The sequence below is a fragment of the Amblyomma maculatum genome, chromosome 3, assembly GCF_055883805.1.
Source record: "Amblyomma maculatum isolate TAMU_Amacu chromosome 3, ASM5588380v1, whole genome shotgun sequence".
Lineage (NCBI taxonomy): Eukaryota > Metazoa > Arthropoda > Arachnida > Ixodida > Ixodidae > Amblyomma > Amblyomma maculatum.
In genome coordinates, this window is record NC_139346.1 from 71,609,453 (window position 1) to 71,630,187 (window position 20,735).

The following is a 20,735-nucleotide window of genomic DNA, read 5'->3' on the forward strand; positions in this document are numbered from 1 at the left end:
AGGGAAACGTGTGATGCGTACAGCCAAGATCGTTACACCTCCTCTCCATAAGCAATCGCAGCTATTTTACGGCATTCAAAGTACTGCTCTGCAGATAGCGTGTATTGAAGAACGCTAGTACGAGTATGGGTCACAACATGTGGTACTCGACGAGGCTTGGACTGGGACCCTTGCTTGAAACCACGATCCGGGCCAATGCTTGCACTTTGAGTTGCGGTTGGCTTCGAAATGAGGCTCACGCACTCTATTTGTACCTTGCATGGCAACCGTTGTAATCATATTGAGCTGGAGAAGTGAAACATCCAAGATTTAGCTTCGACTTCTCTGTTGTGTAAAGCTCAAGAATGCGTTTTTTGTTGTGTTTTTATAGATACGTAGTTAGAGTGCTCATATGTGAACTGGCGGCATATTGGAAGAGAACTGCTAACCATTTTTACCTAAACCGCAGGGCACCATAACACGGCTGGTTGCCGATGGCCCTTACCCCGATTCTGCCTACGCTCTCCTCAACCTTGTTGGCCAGCCCAGCGTGAAGCAGTTCCCTTTCCGCAGCTTCGTCATTGTGCCAGTCGGTCATGACGTCAAGGAGCCAGTCAAGGGAACAGTCGAGAATGCACCGTCAGAGAGGCGACCCTTGTGGTTCATCTTCAGCGGCATGGGTTGCCAGTGGAGCGGCATGGCACGTCACATGCTTCATTTTGAATTGTTCTCCCGGTCTCTGCGTCGGTCGCATGACTTGCTCATGCAGTTTGGAATAGACCTAATGGATACAGTGACAAACGAGACAGCTGCGAAGGAGACCATGGCATCACTCCTCGCATCCATCACATCAATTCAGGTGAGTCCGGAGAGATTAACTTACTGTGAAATTCTAAATCTGCATATAGCATAAATGGTGGTATTAGCTGAAACTGTGCCTCAGAACATTTATTAACGCGATAGTGTTAAAATCGGTTGATACAGAAAAAGTTTGGCGGCAGGCGTTGTCGATATTATGAGCGAAAAATTACGATCGTGGCTTTGGCAGGTGGTAGTTTCAGGGAGGCGGCAGCTAAACGAAAAACAGGATAACATTCGGCAGAGTAATTCTTAACAGAAAACAATCAGGATGAGGCAACTCTCATTACTGGTTCGCAGGCACGTGGACGCATCCATTTCCGTAGCAACTGCCAATTTTATCACGAGGCTCTTAAAACGGAAGTTCTCGCCCCTTTCACACCTCATTGCAATAAAGTTTAGTGATATGTAGCGGATTCTTTTGCATCCTTTGCAAAGAGAATTCTTCCTGCAATCTGCACGAACTGAATGCAGTCGAGTCGGAATTACTGTTTGCAGTCGAAGACAGCTAAGTTATCATTTCCCGTTGATCGATGTCTTGGTAGAACGAAAGGGCTATCAACTCCCCTTCCATGTGTATAGAAATCGAACTCGCACAGAATTATACTTCTAACCACTCTGTTCCTCAAAAAAGTGTGTTCTTTCGTATTTCGAAAGGCATGCGACGCAAATTTTCGAGGAAACAAAAAAAAACGAGCTGGAAGCGAAACTACAAACGGTCCGTCAAGAGTCCCTCTCTTCTGGCCACCCGCACGTTTAAAACGCTTAAAAGGAGATACTCCAACTCAAGGCTGTCAGTCTGAACGGCTTCTCCCCAGCTGCTGGCCTGGATTTTTGTATAAATACTGTGGGGTGCAATCGCAGATCTGGGAAGAAATGTTTCGGAGTAACACATATGCATTTCCTACCTGCCTTCCTTTCTGGCGAAAGTCGAGAACTCCTGCCTGATATCCATTTTCTCTAGGTCCGTCTATCGCATCCCCTCGCTAATAGCAATTAAGCTCAAAACTTTGAGACGGGAGAATTCGCCAAAAGGATCAGCGAGATTCAACGCAATGCAAGAAAAAAACGTATGTTCGAATGCTGTCGCTGCGAGCGCGTACAAACAACAGGATACTGTTTACTGGAGTAACTTAACAACCTTTGCTCAAAACACATAGCGTCACGACGCGCGTTTTGTTCGCCATCATTGACCCCAACTACGCCTGATACATAAACCGGAGGCAAGGAACTGTGCCACCAGTCTACAAGCAATCATTTCGGCTTAAGCGTCATTTTTACCTTCTCTTTCATTAGAAACAAGGAACAGCCTCATTGGCAACAATAAACACGTATGGTTTCGGAGGCGCCATTTTTACATGACTTGGTCATGGACTGTTGTACCTTTCGTTAAACCACAGATAGACATGTCTCCGTGTAATGCAGTCTGTTGTCGCTATCTAGAACCTATTCTTATCAATACTGATTGACACGACCGTTCTCTCCAATAGGTCGCTCTGGTAGATGTGCTGCATGCTTTGGGCGTTAAGCCTGACGGAATGCTGGGTCACTCCCTAGGTGAGATAGCCTGCGCCTATGCGGATGGTTGCTTAACGGCTGAACAAGCCGTACTCTGTTCTTTCTGGCGGGGACGGTGTACCGATCAGGCTAACCTGCCAAAGGGAGCCATGGCTGCTGTCGGTAAGCAAATCGGTTCTCTTTTCGCTTAGAGCGTCCAAGAAGCAGACAGCTGTTGGTATTGTGAAGTTCTGAAGGGTTCATGTATTAACTCTTACCGACGTTGTAAATCTAGGAATTAACACGTCGTGAATACAATACTATGCACAAGAGCTGTATAAAAACAAAATTGCAGCCCAAGATGCTTTAAGAAGGTATTTGAATTTTTTTTGGCTACTTAGTTTCTGTTTGCGTCGTTTAAACCAGAAGAATGTATTTCATTCGCAAATTCGATAACAAAATGGTCTCCAACACATTTACATTTAGTCACAGCGGTACAAACGTTGAAATAGAACAAATTTTGCGCACCTATATTTCTTCTCAGGCGACGGGCCCAACGACCCAATGTTTTTCACTTAACTTCTCCTATAAATTCACATGAATTGTTCATTTTGCTACCATATAGAAGAAATCTTTGAACGTAATACATGCTTTTCAGTATGGTATATTTCCAAGTACAATGCTTACCTTTTGTCAGCTGGTGCCTTGTTTTAAAAAAGTTAATGAACTACCTAATAAGATCTCTACGAGCATTTTGCTGAACTTACAGTTATTCAATGTAATAAAGAATATTGTATTTACTTCCCTATGGCAGAATAACTGCTGCTCAAAGCCAGTTTTCATATTTTCTCTGCCGTACAATTTGCTTTCAAATTTAATAAATTTTACGCAGCTCTTCTTCAGTTCAGTCACGCTCTAGACGTCAAAGTATTTCTCTCAAATTAGCCCACTATGATTTTTCAATCCCAGTTAGCTTATATTTTATAGGTTTGCATAAATGTTATAATATTCACTTTTAATGATTCTTCTAAAAACACCGGTATGCGTGAAAAGAAAGATACTTTATATCCCGCACGCTGTGCAGAGAATATGGGGTTTTGAGAGAGGGCCTCCGTTCAAGAAACGGTTTGGATTTCTACTAGCAACAAAAATAGAGATAGCGACTGCACCTTCATGGTAGCAACCACTACGCATGCTTTCGTTTTGCCAATGCCCCTTCTCTATCGCTGGAAGCAGCGGTTTTTAAAATTCGAGAGTAAGCTTACTGAAGAAGTCGCCCGACTTGGTCGGAGCCCGAGCTTGGTGTGCAAATGAAAGAAGGAATTATGGCAATTAACTAGCGTCTATAAATTGAGTCGCACACGGCGTTTAATTAATTTTCGATCCCATTGGATGTGTTGGAGTGACAGGTGTAAACTTTAGTTTGAAACTATTCCTCTTAATTAGGGGAATGTAATACGGGGAAGGAACTTACGTTTAAAGTTTATGGCATTTTATTTCCTAACAGAACGCTCCATTTACCCACCAAATAGGAAGTGAAATACGATTGTATAGTCAAACACTGTCAGTGTAAATAAGAATAATTCTGGCTATCAAAATTCAAGCTTTTATTTGTTCAATGTGCAATGTTGCGAGTACTAGTACGAATACAACAAGCATTCCTCACAATTCGCAAGGCCTGACGTGGGAGGAAGCCAAAAAGCGTTGTCGTGACGGCGTCGCGCCAGCTTGCCACAACGCCGAAGACTCGGTCACTGTGTCCGGGACGCCCGAAGCCGTGGCCGCCCTTATCCAGGAGCTCAGGGCTGAAAACGTCTTCGCACGTGAGGTGAAGACCGGAAACGTGGCCTTCCACAGCAAGTACGTTGAGAGTGTTGGGCCTCCGCTGCTGGAACACCTGAAGGAGGTAAATGTACGAGGAAGTTCGAACAATTTAGGATACTTCAGTGGTGTGTATCATGAACTACAGTCCTTAGGCATCCGTTTTACTTGAAAAACAAAGCACCGCCGCACGGTACTCATTGCTACAATACTGAAGCCCTTCAGCGCTTTCGAAGCGGCAGAAAGTTTTATTCTATGAACACTAGAATCTTTAAGTTAGGTACAACAAAACCGATTGTTGCTTCGTTGCTACCGCAATCAGTGAGGCATGAAAACATTGTCGCCTCCTGCTGCGGACACTTCCTTTGTCTGCCCTGCATAATCCAAGCAAGCATTTCCGCTCGATAACTATTGCGCTTAAATGTACGGCTAGTTTAATTACTCCCTTTTATAGTTGTCCGTGTGTGCACATCCGCACGCTTGTCCACACATGGTCTTGGTGCATATTTGTTTTATACTACGACAATTCAGCGAAGTACAATCGACGGTAACCTGTAAATATCCTAACCATCCCAGTTGCAATTTTTCATGAGTTTGCGTCACAAGGATCGTTTTCTGTGGATGCTTCGCATTATTCTTGAAGAGTGGCTGTGAATTTAAAACATTGATATAAGCTGTGTGATATAAAAATAAAGCTTAAAACAAGCTCTTCAAGCCAGTACTAAACAAATATGGAACCTTTTGAAGAGCTTGTTGAAAATAGTAATAACGAATTGCTTCTTTACACACCGCTATTTGTGTTCCTAAAAACAGGGCGGACGCACTTAAGCTCAAAAAAGCAAGCCTACGAAGCTGATTTCACTGATAGCGGCGCATAGTAGGCAACATCAGTCATCCAGGGCTTTAAGAACCTCCAACTACAGCTCGAAACTTTCGCAAGGTTAAAATAAAGTTAAATTGGTTCACAGGAAGGGAAAGGCGCAGTAACTGTCACACTTGCTCTGTGGACACCCGAACCGCGCCGTAAGGGAAGAGAGGAAGGTGGGAATGAAAGTGGAAAGAGAGAAAGAGGAGCCGTAGTGGAGGGCTACGGAATAATTTCGACCACCTGGGGATCTTTAACGTGCGCTGACATCGCACAGCACACGGACGCCACTTCGTTTCGCCTCCATCGAAACGCAGCCGCCGCGGTCGGGTTCGAACCCGGGAACTCCGGCACAGTAGTCGGGCGTCTTACCACTGCACCACCCCGGCGGGGCAATTCGCAAGGCCTCTTTGTGCAAAATATAGCGGGAAACTTGAAAAATGTTGCACACACAACACCGGAATCTTGTTGCATCAATCTTCGTTTCACTGGCTTCTTCATGCTGTTAATTTGGAACAAATTAAAAGCAAAAAGTTAACTCTCATCATTTTAATTGCATGCGCCGTGGTCATATTAGGCGTTACTTGCTAGAAAAGGGCAGTTTCTGCGATACGCAAGGAACAGTGAGCGATTCGTTTGGAGCCAAGGCAAGATGTCGTTCCAGAAAGTCACCTTTCGAAAAAAAAAAAAAAAACCCTAGATCATTATCACTACAATATAAAGCGCCATAGTTGATGTCATAGTACAAAAGGCATTTACGTTATTCTGTGGACATCAGCTGTCAACGCTTCGCGGCTTTGCTTCGTAATTTATTTATGCGGCAAAAACGCAGCTGTGATTTCTGATTGTTCGTTTCGCCAAAATATCGCGCAGACAGCAGAAGTGTCTTTCTGTTTACAGTAAAAAAGAATAAAACGATATCATTGCGTAAGGTTCAATAATATTATGAGCGATGTACGTGCAGCCAACTGCACTGTTATACGCGTCGGTGTAACCGACAGTCCTCCACTACTGGTTTAAGCTCACGCCCTCAAATGCCGGATGCGGAACTATTGTCGCACCTTGAGCATGGTATTCAGAACATTGCAAAGAACCTGCACAGGCCATGAGGAGTGTCTAAAATGGGCCATACTGCATTGTATGGTTTTCTCATGAGTAATCATGTAGTAGGGAGTTTAAATAGGCGGTAGCAGACGTGTTGTCTCAGAATGGCTGCGCCGATGAGTAGACTATACGATTTCTCTTCCCTGCATAGCATTTTTATCACAGTTTTATTGCTATGAAGAACATTAATATATATAGATTGACCTAAAAGCTCAACATGACATCCGCATCTCCCTGACAATTAAGCTGCGAGCGTTGCTTCCCCGCATTGCGAAACTATGAGGTCGCTTTTAAACTGAGAGTGTTATCGTGATTTTTATTTTTTTTTCTATTGGGAGTCTTATGAACTGCGATCCTTTGCACGGCAAATTATGTGAACGTTTTCCAGCAAATAATTTATTTACAATGAAGCGTAGCTACTTGACGCGAAATATCGCACCAAGTTGAACCGATCTTCCTGTGATGACTAAATTCGGGTGGACGTCAGCGTAACAATGTGCCAAGTGCAATAAAGATGTGAAATGCTTTTATTTTGCACTATTGAAGAAGTATATTGATACAAGTTGCTTGTCAAGTAAACAACTTGTCAACTAGTAGCTTAGGTCTCCTGTCGATATATAATGCGCAGTTTGCGCAGGCAAATGAATCGAACACACCTGGCGGCAAAACGAAGGTCAGCCGTCGTGTTTCTATAGAAACACTGCGACAGACTTAAGCTGCCCTGAGCCGGCTAGTGCATGCCGGTTCATGACCGCGCACGATTTATTTTTAGAAACGGAATATATCAAGTACCGCAGCGAATCATGAACATGAAAAGTAATCATGAATATCAAAGTAATGAAGTAACAGCAATCACATTTTGATAAATCATGGGCACAAGTTGTTCGCTACCTGCAATCTGCGAGCCACGGGGATAGGAATTACAAGACCTTGTGATGTTATCATCGGCACACGCTCAGCATCTGCAACAGATAAAAATGAATTGCATCGATGAAACGTGTTCCCGTAGCTGCCCAATAATGCAAGAAAGAACGGGCGCTAATTTGAAAAAAAAAAAAAAAAAAGATGCAACAGCGTTACTATCCGTTATTTTCTGATAACCTATACATGTGTGTAGGGCATCTTTGTTAATGTTGTGATGAGGATATGCTTACATTTACGCTCCTCACAAATGTGCTGCGTGTATCCGCTGCAATCGACAATCGGCCTAGAAAAAATTCGCGGCCAAGGGAAAGACACGGTGAACCCTCATTTCGCAGCATTGCATGTTCAATAAAAACAGATTTTTTTTTTTTTTTATGGTGAAGGAGCTATAGCCTACAGCGAGAGGCCTACAATAGGTAAGTTGTTCTGAACTGATCCACAGACCATCTACCTAACCCGCAGAGATTCTTTCGTAGGTACGCTAAATAAATATTTCTTGAAAGTTTTTAGCAATGCACAGGCATGCAACCAAACTCAAGCATTTAAGTAAGTTACGTACAGTATCGCTTTCAGTGCTCTTGAAGCGACATATCTTCGATTCGGAGCTAACAGCAAGCGAATTCTGTCGTCGGAGAGTTGTTTGCAAGCACAGCTCTCTTGCTCTCCCTCTCTAATCTTTTGCTGGGGTTGCTAGGCAAGCTGCGATAGTTTTTGCAGGAACACATGCCGGTTTTTGTCTTAGTACCTCTCTCCAAACATTTCAGAGGAGTTAATAAGAAGAGCGATGAATTATTTATTGCCTCCATGTGGCATCCAGGTGGTTGCAACATCCACACTAGAATGCGAAATGCGTAAGCCTTCCCTGTCCTAATGTTGAATGCTCAACTTTTCGTCCGTATTGCAATAGCAAAAACAAGCGCATGAGCCGCGGTTATCAGTCTGATCTCCGAGCACGAAGCTCCCGGTCGCGCACAGATAAATCGGGATGCTTTTACACTATATTCCCGCCCCAGATTTCGAAAATAACAAGGACAAATTAACAATCGTTTGTTTATGCTCATGTCACTGTAGGAAAAATCGAATTATGAAGCCTTGTGAAGTAGTAACCGGCTTTCGCGGTTATTTAGCCACTCTTCCGTACGTCCGTTCGAGGTAGTTGAAATTGTCCTGCTTTATAAAATAGGGGCAAGGCAGCCGATGGGCGGTGCTACTGATGCGCTAAATCTCAGCGCATTTTTCTCATACACAGGCTGATTAAGAACGACGCAGTGAACGCAGCGCTGTAGTGCCTCGTTAACCGAGAAAGTATTTTGAGAAATAAATTGAACAAAAAGACTTATAAGTGACTGTCGTCTGTCATGAAAAGAACAAAAATCAAAGAAGATATTATTGCAGGAATATATTTACTTGCTGAATTTCAGCTCCCATCTTCCGTCACGATTTTATATCAGAAGATTTTCAGAAATTCCCCTATGTTTTAGTAGGTGTTTTTCAAAACAAATCCCAAAGACGTAAGTAAGAAGTAAGTACTAAGTAATTACTATTTACGAGATTGGAGGAGGTTTTCTTTAGAATGATAAGGGCTGGGGTGGCCCTTACCCCTTCGGTAACATGCCGATGGGAATCTCAAGAAGACATAGGACCCACCACATGCCCGAAGAGTTCTACACCAGCTGCAGAAGGGAATGTTTGTCACCTGCTGTGGACTTGTGCAGAGACAAGGGCTTCATGGACGCAGATTCTGCAGTAAGTGGGACTAACCACAACAAGGAAAGACGACTTCCCCAAATGGCTCACCGACAACTATAAGAGCACGAGCCTTCTCCGGTTCCATAGAGAAAATAATTTACATGGGTGTTTATAATATGCCTTATGGCAAGCTTGCACAGTAAAAATGATTACAAAGCGTGATTATTCTTTTTTTTATATTGCCACCTAGCGTTGCCAGGTGGCGCATGACTAAGGTGTGAAAAAGGAGGACGAAGTTGAAGAGGACGACAAAGTGTCGCTTGCACGTTTGCGTCTGTGCTGCTGTGTTCTTGTGTCTGGGCTACCCCTGCTATCATTGGTATCCTTAGTCACCGTGTACGTGACATTCTGGTGGAGGTGCTGGGTAAAACGATCGCCTATGCAAGAATCTCCATCTACAAGACGTCGCGCCAGCCCTGTACCATTGGACACCCCCGTGCATCGCTCCAGTCGACGGCTCCAGGGACTGTCTCCGGAGTTTCAGCCAACACCCGCCGCCATGACATCTAGTGCTCCTGCGCAGCAGGTGACGGGCCTCGCACCGGCCTGTAACTACACCTTGCAGGCCCCTCGGGTACCGAAGACTTTCCATGGGGACCTCTTTGAGGATGTGGAGGACTGGTTCCTTCAGTTTGAACGTGTCGCTGCATTCAACCAGTGGGACGATGCTGCCAAACTAAGGAACGTCTACTTCAGCCTTGAGGACGGCGCCCGTATCTGGTACGAGAACCGAGAGCAAGCTTTAACTTCGTGGCGGGAATTCCGTCGTCAACTGCTCGAGGCTTACACTAGCGCAGATCGTCACGAGCATGCAGAACGTGCCATTCACTCTCGCATCCAAAGGCCGAATGAGAGTGTCCAAGCATACGTCGAGGACATGACGCGCCTCTTCAGGCGAGCCGATCCCGCAATGTCCGAGGACAAAAAGGTCAGGCACTTGATGCAGGGTTTGAAAGAGCAGTTGTTCGCAGGCCTTGTGCGAAACCCACCCTCGACTGTAAACGGATTCCTTGCGGAGGCCACCACAATGGAAAAGGTGCTACACCAACGTGCCGTGGCTTATGACCGACCTTTTCATACACGCACAACCGCGGAATCATTGGCATCTTCAGAGCGGCATCCCGATGCATTGCGCGAACTGATTCGCAGCGTCGTGCGCGAAGAACTAAGCAAGTTCTGGATCCCTCTGCAGCAATCGCCATCTTCCGTTTCTGCTATAGTGCGGGAGGAGGTGCGGCAGGCACTCAAGAGCCCTCTTTCGCCTGTAGTTCCGAGCCCGCCATTGCTGTCGGGGACCGACAATCGTCCCACATATGCGGAAGTTCTGCAGAGTCAGGCTCCCCCTTCACCACCGCCCATTCTCGCGTCACCTACAGTTCCGCTGCTCCCGGTGCAGCCAGTGCAGAACTTCGACACTGTATCTTGTATATTATTAGAGGGAGAGGGCTATGGAACGAAAAATACTAGTGGTACATTAAGAGGTAGATTGCGTGCAGAGTGGGTCAGGGAAATTACTCAAGTTACTGACATTCTATTGGAAATCAAGAAGAAATGGGGATGGGCAGGACATGCAGTGCGAAGAGAGGATAACTGATGGTCGCTTAGGGTAACAAACTGGATTTCAAGGGAAGGAAAGCGTAGCAGCAGGCGGTAGAAAGTTAGGTGTGCGGATGAGGTTAAGAAGCTCGCAGGGGTCAAGTGGATACAGCTAGCACCGGACCGGGTTAATTGGAGAAATATGGGAGAGGCTTTCTCCCTGCAGTGGCTATAGTTAAGCTGATGATGATGATGCTGCTGTTGCTGATGATGATGATGATGATGAATGCGATATGGCTGGTAGAATATTAGTCTAGCCCGACGCTAAACATTTCCGCTGCTGGTCTCGTGGCGCCATGTGGCGCAGCTAAAGTGCACGGCAATTTTGTTTGAATCGCTTTACTGGTGCTAGATGCCAGTACTTATCAAAATGTAGCCGTATACTCGGGTAATCATGCTCTTGTGATTGAACGACCATTTTTTTACATATTCCACATATCAGCTATCACCTATGTTGCCAAGACACTATGAGCTATGATTATTGTTAATAACCCACTATAAGCCACAAAAAGATGCAACTTGCATTAATTACAACTTAGCACTACACGCTGGTGTAACCAGTTACCACATGCCGCTACTCGCTCGCTGTCCTGCGCGACAGCACAAGAGCACATAGGATTAAAAATATGTTTCCTCACAATCTGTACTAGGTGTATGCCAAAGAAGATTGTCGAGCACGCATGCATTGCATTCCTGCAGTTAAAAAATCTGGGTGTAGCACGGATTAGACCGCCAATCTTTTGTCAGTTCTGTTACACCCATATTTACTTTGGATTATACTCCTCGCTTATACTTTCTTGCCTGCACAACTACTATTAGTAAAATATGTGCCGTTTGCATTCTGATGCACCGTACTCAACTTTGATAAGCGTTTAGACATAAAGGACGTAACATAGAGGCGTTATTCTCGCGGACAATAGGATAGAGCTGTGGGTACATTGATGCTCCATGTTTTGCAGCCGCCACGTTCTTGATCCGCCCTACGTTCATATAATGACTGCCCGCGGCGTATTTGTGTGTTCATCATTCCTTGCCGCCTATTGGCCTCGAGATAGAGCAGAGTCGCCACCTAGTGTCATAGCGGTGAACCCTACACTGTGTGGATGCATATCCGCGTCGCGTGCCAGCCCGCAGTGATTTACGTGCTCGCGTGCGGCGTGTACAAGAGTGCTTTTTGGTTGTTTCGCGGTTCCTGTGCGCTTTTGTTGATCTATCGGCCTCTCGCAAAAGAAATATGAGCAGGCTATCACCCCACGCGTCATTAAAAACAATACTTGTTCTTATCGAGTATGTCATGCTGAAAAGGACACCATCAGTCGCGGTCTTTGGCGCTTGAGATTGTTTTGACAAGAGGTGTCTCAAACAAAGCGGTGCTGTCGCTAGGCGCCATTTCAAAGCAAAACAGGTTGCTGCCATAAATACAACTTGATTCAAATGCTAAAAAATCGTATGTTGCCGTTTCTGTTTGGAAAAAAGCAACTACTGAAACATGCAACCGCACACTGCTGCATAGCAGAATTCAGTTTGAACAAGCCACTTGTGCCTTCTGTACCCACAATAGAGTTGTCTAAGTACCATCTTTTTCTTTTTTTGCTGTTAAACCTCTGTCACGGCGTCTGGATGTTAAAGCGCTCGACTGCTGATTTAGAGAACAGGGGATTCGATCCCGGCCGTTTCGAAAGGGGCTTCTCAGCTCTGGGGTTTGACTGCTTGTTAAATAAATGATCCCATGTGGTCAACGACATCGATGACCGCCCCTACTTCATCCATCATATAGCCGATGTCGCATGGCACGGTAAACTCATATGTGCATTTCTTTTCATCTTTTTTTTTCTTTTGAAGGCTTCTGCTCATCGGTAACAGTGTAGTGGGCACATTTCGCTTTAGGGAAATGCTCTAACGTTTGAGAAATGTTCCCAGCACCTGTTACACTAAATATTACATAACACACAAAGATCAATGTACAGTAGCCAATTAGAATGAAAAGAATTCCTTTTCGTCCGTGGTGTCTTTCGAGGAAACTGGTTGTTTCTAAAAAAGAGAGTAAAATAGCTTCATATGGGCTTAACCATCGTTGTTTAGTTCGGGAAAGAATACATATCTATAGTCGCATAATATGACTTCGATTTCTTTAAGGATAAGTTTACATCTGGCACTTGTTTTGGAAGTAAACGGCAGTACACCGCAAGCAACTGCTCAACAATAATTACAATGATAAAGAAATATTCAGCCTTCAAAACTTAGAACATGACAGCGACCAAGCACAGTTTTTACGATGTCTTCGCAGCTACTGATTCGTAGCTTGCACTTTAAGTTTACTGGATATTAACGCTGATGTTCTTAAATCTTGTGTAAAAGTTCTTTCACATGGTGAAATTCATTGTCATCAAAAAAAAATAATTACAGTACCAATTTACCATATATAAACATCACACACATCAGCAATTCTTCCCCTTGGTTTCAGGAATATCACTTAGAGTAATTTCGCAGAGCAACAATACCAGATTATCCGCCAAAATAAGCATCCGCCTTTTTGTGAACGATAATAGAGTCGAACGATGAGCTAGTTGGCCACACATCTCTTGGAAGAAGGCAGCAGAGAAGGTAACAACAACACAAAGCGCAAGAGGCACACACAGGCACACAAGGACGAGAGTTCGGCGAATTCAAATCATTCACCGCTCTGCACGCTAGCAGTCAGGTTTCCTGTGCGCCCAGGTTTCCTGTACAGGGGCGGAATAATCTCATTTGTGGGTAATACTGCACGGTTGTCTAGCCACAGTTGATGTCCATTCAGTCTAGGCAACCCGCCGGGGAGTACACGGTCCGTGCTGCATTTAACCTGCTTAATCCTCGAGTCAAATACGATATAATGAACAAGGCTGCCGCGATTAATTCTCAAGTACTGCAAGTCAGAGCACGAACCTTGTATCTCCGTGGGCTTGATACTAAATTTGTCTATCTCACTCGTATAAGACATGCGCACGCTGTTTAAAGGCGATAAGATATGTCATGTTCATTCCCAAGTATCAGGCCTGTGAGCGCCGTACAACGCAAAGAAGCGTGCAAAGTGATGCCAGTAAACCTAAAAGACGGGTGTGAGTGCCTTGCTTTCCTAAAATCGAAGCATTTTTTATTCTGAACTGCATTTTCGTAATCCACAGATCGTTTTTCTGCACTATTGGAACACTGTAAACAGCGAACCACTGATGCATTGCATCAGACACTTTTTCGTCGCCAACAACCCGGCAGTAAATCAGAAGCAGGCATACGCCGCGTGCGTTTCTGCGAGTTCCGCCGGCTGCCGATCTACTCTATCGGAGTGACGGTGGCGCCACCTCTAGGTCGAACTCGCGGCGAATACGGAGTGGCTGCCGTTCCTCCATCCAGTACTCGTACCAAATTACTGGACTCTTCTCATCCTGTGCCGTCGAGTGAAGGACGCCGAAACAAGGGTGGCTGTTTTTCACTTCAAAGCTGCCCATTTCTGCCCAGACAATAGAACCCCACATGCTTTAAGGAAGATTACTGAATTTCATTTTCCTTTATCGCACACCGCTCATTTCTGCCCAGATAAAATCCATATGCTTCAAGAAAACATACTCAATTTCATTTCCGTTTCGCACACCGCTCAACCGAAATTGTAAACTGAAAGCGTCTTTTACTAATCATTGTATTGTCGAGTCCTTTTTTTTGTTAAGCAGCAGTTTTGACCTCTCTAGAGAGAACGATGGTCCGTGGGTTCGTATAAACACTCAACCTCAAACTTTACGTTTCTATTTCATTCTGTAGTGTTTAGCCGACCAAGTAGCATCTGTGGTGACATACGGCAATCGTTGATCGCGAGAGGATTCGTTTGGTTCGCAAGGTTTACAGTTTAAACTCTAATGGGCTTTCAGGGGTGCCTCAGGAAATTGCTCTTTAAATTTGATAAAGTTCCTTTACCCTGCAACCTCTGCCCTAAGAATCAGCGGTTGTGGATAATGCTCCACTACGCCATGTTGATCCTGAAAGTGCAATGAATGGCATGGAATGCACGTGCTGTTGACGCTCTCCTTCCCATAAGAAAAATAAATAGAGACTACAGTAAAGCTTGTTGACACTCGGATTTTTTTCTTTGCATTTTGTGACTCGCAGGTTATCCCGGAGCCAAAGCCTCGCAGCACCCGCTGGGTTTGCTCATCACTGCCGGAGAGTCGCTGGCAGGAGTCCGTTGCAAAGAGCTCCTCGCCGGAGTACCATGTTAATAACCTGCTGTCACCAGTTCTTTTCATCGAGGCCTTGCAGCACGTGCCCAAAGACGCTGTGGTGATCGATATCGGCCCACATTGCCTTCTACTGGTAACATGTTCCGTTTTAAAACAATTAGATTTTGCTGTTTTTATTCCCTTCTAGCCGATTTCACCGGAAGCAGTCGTTATAACAGAATACACTGTCGAAATTGTCAGTACGTATGGCAGCCTAACAGAAAACAAACTAGACCGTTTCTAAATTATAAACCACTGAATTAGGGTCTTCAGCCTAACTAGATGGCATTATATACATAGTTTGTTCAATACTTCTGAGCGGTATGGCCTGTTCCGAGCAGTATAATTGGGCGATTACAGCATCAGTGAATCTAGCGGGGTTCCGGTGTATGAAAAGGGCATTCCACCGCGGACATTCAGCTTAGGAGACGATAAGCAGTTCTTATGGGTTGTGATTATGTGCACACTTCCTGTGCGTATCGATCATCATATCGTACCCAACAAATCAATGCTTTTGTGCCTCATTCCTGGTTTGAAGTTTATTCGGTCTTTTAATGGAATGCAGCCGATACTGAGGCGCGCCCTCGGCTCCGGCGTCAGCTGTCTCGGTCTGATGAAGCGCTATGAGGACAACACGCAGTTCTTTCTGGGCTCGCTGGGGAAGCTTCACTCCCTGGGTGTCAAACTGGACCTTTCGCCACTTTACCCGCCGGTGCCACTTCCTGTGCCCCGCGGGACACCCAGCATCGCGCACCTGGTCAGTTGGGACCATTCGCAGTCTTGGACCGTCGCCAGATGGAATGACTTCTACACCGTTGACCAGGTCAGACAACAGCCCAAATATTTTAGCGGTTCACTGTTAACTATAATGTTCTTCACGACCTCACAAACATGACAACATACAAAAGGACTGTTGAGTGACTCTGATAACTTCATGATTCCTCACATCGTCCACCATTGCTGGCAATCGCATGTGCAGCCAACAGTTGGAGTTTATACACTTGTGCTAGTGCTAGACACCTTCATTGCGCTACGAAAATTAGTAACAGACATTTATTAAATTACAGGCAACAAATGTTTTAGAAGTTTCTTCTTTAGTTCCTTTAAGACATGGCTAGAGGAATATAATTAGTGTGCAAGCATACCTCCTTCAATCCAACTATTAAGCCCTACATGAATTATATCAAATGTCAAGCTGTCATGTAATCATGTAAAGGTTTCTCGTTTGCTGTTTATTGATAGAACTTCAAGTGTTAAGTAATAATCAAGCTGCTTGCAGTGTTATCGATTGCATAAACAACCCTGCTACAGATTCTGAATTGACAATCGATGCGCAAAATGTCCCAGAAATTCCTGAAGAGATTGGTCGCTTTTCCCCACGCATCGTGCTCGCACGCATAATGAGTTTATACTACTCTCGCTTCTTTGAGTAATCACGTATGGAATGGTTTTATATATCACTAAGCCAGATTCCGTCATGGCTATAAAGGTAGAAGAAAAGTGACGCAATTTTATCTATTTGTGTCTTATACTTGTCAGTTACAGTTTTGGCCCTATAACTGACCACTGTGATCAGTTACATTTTGAAGTCGAGTAATTGGAATTAGTATCTGTTACTAATTTTCTGCAACGTATACAAGACTGGTCAGACTGAATGACTCATTAAATTACACCAGCGCATGAAGGGCTCTGGCCAGGAACACTGAATTGAAAGGGCCGATGTGTCAGTGGGAATTAATCGGCGCAACCTGATTGGAAACATACTACATATTATAGAGTGGATCGACTATGCTTGAACTAACGGAGGTAGTCTAATGCGGCCGATATAAGTCTAAACATGGGCAAAAAAGCATGATAGAGAGTTTGACTCCGCCATCCAATCGACTATTATGCCAAGGCGTACAAATCTTGACTGACTACTGAGATATAAAGACTTTGCGAGCTGATTGTAATAGTCGTCCGAGTAAATTTTGGAAGCGGGCAATTTTACTTATTAGATGTCTAAGCCGGTTTCGAATGTGGTTCGACTCAAGTTTGTAATTTTAGTTACCGAAATACACAAACTAATATCTGGAATTTTAACGCACGACTACGGAGCGTTGGGGAAAGCCCATTATTCATACCGACTCATCTTCAATCCACCTTAAGAGGGCAACACAATCGCGGTGTCTTTGGTTCGACTGCACATAGGTGGATGTTGCTGAAAATGATATATAAATGCATACACAGTCCAAGCTAACTTAGAACACCGACCACAGAGCGAGCACACGCCAGGCAGGAGGCGGCTATGCGCACCGTCGTGTGGCCCAACCATTTCACACGATGCTATTGTCACTGCCCCTTCGCCCTTGTACCCTTATTTGGCAAACGGCCATTTGATCACAGGTAGTTAGTAGTTGCAACGCAACATTACCGTTTGAAGGCGCAATAAGTTAGATAGAAATACACAAATATTTATTGCAAGTAATCAATGACTTGAAACCCCGCTCTGAATTTTTTGCAACCGATGAACAATACCCCACTGACGTTGCGCTCTCTGCAGTCCTCGGAAGAAATTGTGGAGGTGGATATGGAGACCAACGATAAGGACGCGTACTTGGCTAGCCATCAAATTGACGGACGCGTTCTGTTTCCTGGAACCGGGTATATTGTGATGGCGTGGAAGTTCTTGGCAAAACACTCCGGCAAGCCATTCGACAAAATGCCTGTAGTGTTGGAAAACGTCACCTTCCATCGAGCCACTGTCTTGCACAAGGGCAGTAAGTTAAGAATTTGTATGCATTTTTCCAAGTATTGAGTAGAGCAATTATATTATATATATATTGTCGTTTTGTAGTGCGTTATTTGTATCGAAACGCGAGCTTCGCCGAATTTCTTGTGATGAAAGATATCACTGAAGTGTTTTTGGGCAGTATGTGGTCAATCTTGTTTCACCTTCGTCTATTGAATTCATATTGAATCAAAAATCTTAAACTCAGCTCATATATTAGCAGGAGTAGTAATGATTCAGGATATCATTTGCATTGGTATTATATTCCAGAGATGCTGCACAGCACATCACTTTTGTTGTTTAGAAAAACATTCATATATAACACAATGTAGCGCAATCCTTCTTTCGAGATTTTATTTACCTTGTATTGTTAGTAAATTTGACAACTGCACACGAAGTGAAAACAGCGTAATAGAGATTGCATTGCATTATTTTTGCATTTGTTTGCATTTGTTTTTATATCCGCAATTGATTTGAATGTGATACAGGACACGTAAGTATACACAGAAAACTTTGTTTAGAACTAGCTCTGCGTTGCCGCTTGTATGTCAGCTGCTCAAGGTCACTTTTTTGTAGGGAAGTGTTCACGGCGGAAATCTGAGTACACGTGTTAATATGAAGGTGAAATGAACACCGCGGAACGTTAGCTTTTCATCACTTCATATTTTGTTTTCTTTCGCCGACAAGTAGTGTAGTTATCTTCTTTTAGCCAAGGAAACAACGCTGTTTTGTGGAAGTCAAAGTCAACACAGGAGCTGAAAGGGCGCTGTGCTCTCCGCCATAAAGGTGTGTGGCTTCAAGTGCACCAAATGTGACGTCGTTTTGTGCCTGAAAAGCGGCAAAAAGTGCTTTCTTCAATTCCACCTCAAATAGGACATGACTGACGCATGTCAGGTTGCCAGCTTTGTGCTCCCTATCTTGGCAGATGAACAAATTTGTTGACGCACTGTATTTTTTTAAATCTTTGTTCGAACGCATTCCCATTATTTTGTATGTACATTTAGACTAGTAAAAACGAATACAAACCAAGGAAAGAGTTATAGCATCGCTCTATCTGTTCTTGCCAGTTAAAGGGTTAACCGTTTTAGTTCCTGCATTTAAAAGCCGCTGATAAGTGAATGTAAGCGGTTATCGACGGTTGTGAGGAGCAATGCTATTTTCCGCGCCCATTCAGCGGGAAGCCACTGGGAATATTCCGTTGCCCTCCTTGCCCTTCAGCTACAACTCGCGCAGCCTCTTCGTGCATAGCTGCTGTCGAATGTCACACCACAAGTATGTCATGTCACACTGGTACCGCAACGCCACAACATATTTTACTTGCCCTCACTGCAACCCGAGGCTTCCGAATCGCGAAAATGCACCATAGCGGCTTGGTTCCTGCAGGAGCATCGTCGTTTTCATACTTAGCGTAAATATATCGAAGCAGACAACTGCGCGCTTTTTTTCTGCGGCTTTATATCTCTTTTTCTTCAGAATGCGTAACCCGATTGTGTTCTTATTTAACCTGGCAGCGTCCTGCGGCACACTTCACGCGTACGTCAAAATTTGAACGAAATGGCGAATTGTCGGTCCATAATTAAATAAATGATCAGAACACAGCGTTTTTACGCAGTTCCTTCTGTCTCTCAGTTGCACTTCATAACAAAAACCAATCAAGCAGTCGTTCGTACAAAGCACCTTTTATTGTTCGCAAGTGTAAAATACTTATGCAGAAGTAAAAATTTAGCTTAGCTACCAAGCTCGCGACAAGGCTGATGAGTCTGGAAGAACTCAGGACATTCTTTATTGGGCTGGCGTACGCCCGCCAAAGCACTAAGCGATTCGACGGCGGTGGTACAGCACACGTGCACGCTGATCATCACACAAACAATACCGATTAGGCTAGTCAGGCTCATTTTACAGGCGGCGATTAAAAATCTAGATAATGTTGCAAACTGTAATAAGCATAAACTGGAACTTTGTAGAAATACACGTGAGTGGCTTCGAGATATATCTCGGCGCAACTTTAGAGACAAAAAAATGATAAGATGCGTTTCTCGACAATCAGCATGAAAAAACATGGAATACAGAATCGATTCGTGCGCTGGAATTACAGTGATAAGCCCGCATGCCGGCAGCTGTCGAAAATGAACAAATAAATATTTAAATGGTTCGCGGCAATATATTATACAAGCCACAAAATGCTTGATACTGCTTCTAGGTTAATTTTTATCTTTTAGTCGACGTTTCGGCAGGACGCCTGCTTTTCTTGAGAAAGGCAGGGCTCCTGCTGAAACGCTGACCAAAAATCTGAGTTGTTCATATACATCCACCAGCCAAGTACGGTTATTTCCTATTACTGTGTACGGTATGTATGTATGTATGTATGTATGTATGTATGTATGTATGTATGTATGTATGTATGTATGTATGTATGTATGTATGTATGTATGTATGTATGTATGTATGTATGTATGTATGTATGTATGTATGTATGTATGTATGTATGTATGTATGTATGTATGTATGTATGTATGTATGTATGTATGTATGTATGTATGTACAGGGTCTTGAATATTTGGGGGCTGGGATTTAAAAAATTCCTGTGCAAAATCTACTACCCCATTCCAGCTGATATAACGTTCACAAAGCAGCAAAATATTGTCTACGTTATCTGATAAGTTATTCATCATCGGCACTTGCCTAGATTTTCCGAAATCGAGGAAAAACTGCTCTCGGCGGAGTGCAAAATTTTCGCAGAAGAGAGTCGAAAAGCTATTTTGACATGATACGTCATCTGTCGAGCATTGAGACAAGCTCCATCCCGGCCGTTGGCGCGCTTGCCTCGCTGCCCGACAGATGACGCATCATTTCAAAATAGCAATTCGACTCTCTTCTGCGAAAGTTGTGCACGCCGCTGAGAGCAGTTTTTTCTCGATTTCGGAAAATCTAGGCAAGTACCGATGCTGAATCACTTATAAAATAACGTAGACTATATTTTGCTACTTTGTGAACGTTATTTCAGCTCGAATGAATAGTAGATTTTGCATAGGAATTTTTTAAATCCCAGCCCTTAAATATTCAAGACCATGTATGTATGTATGTATGTATGTATGTATGTATGTATGTATGTATGTATGTATGTATGTATGTATGTATGTATGTATGTATGTATGTATGTATGTATGTATGTATGTATGTATGTATGTATGTATGTATGTATGTATGTATGTATGTATCTATGTATGTATGTACGTATGTATGTATGTATGTATGTATGTATGTATGTATGTATGTATGTATGTATGTATGTATGTATGTATGTATGTATGTATGTATGTATGTA

General features: G+C 43.8%; 1 protein-coding gene across 2 annotated transcripts in view; it reads left to right on the forward strand.

Annotated features, from left to right (window-relative positions):
• Window positions 1–20,735, forward strand: part of LOC146194963 (fatty acid synthase-like) — a 138,836-nt gene that overhangs the window by 41,681 nt on the left and 76,420 nt on the right. For both annotated transcript variants that reach the window (XM_084597596.1, XM_084597597.1), the window contains exons 9-14: window positions 449–838; window positions 2,328–2,517; window positions 4,011–4,240; window positions 14,531–14,734; window positions 15,206–15,463; window positions 17,183–17,399. In XM_084597596.1, coding sequence (XP_084453722.1) covers window positions 449–838; window positions 2,328–2,517; window positions 4,011–4,240; window positions 14,531–14,734; window positions 15,206–15,463; window positions 17,183–17,399 — 1,489 coding nt within the window. The remainder of the gene's footprint in view (window positions 1–448; window positions 839–2,327; window positions 2,518–4,010; window positions 4,241–14,530; window positions 14,735–15,205; window positions 15,464–17,182; window positions 17,400–20,735) is intronic.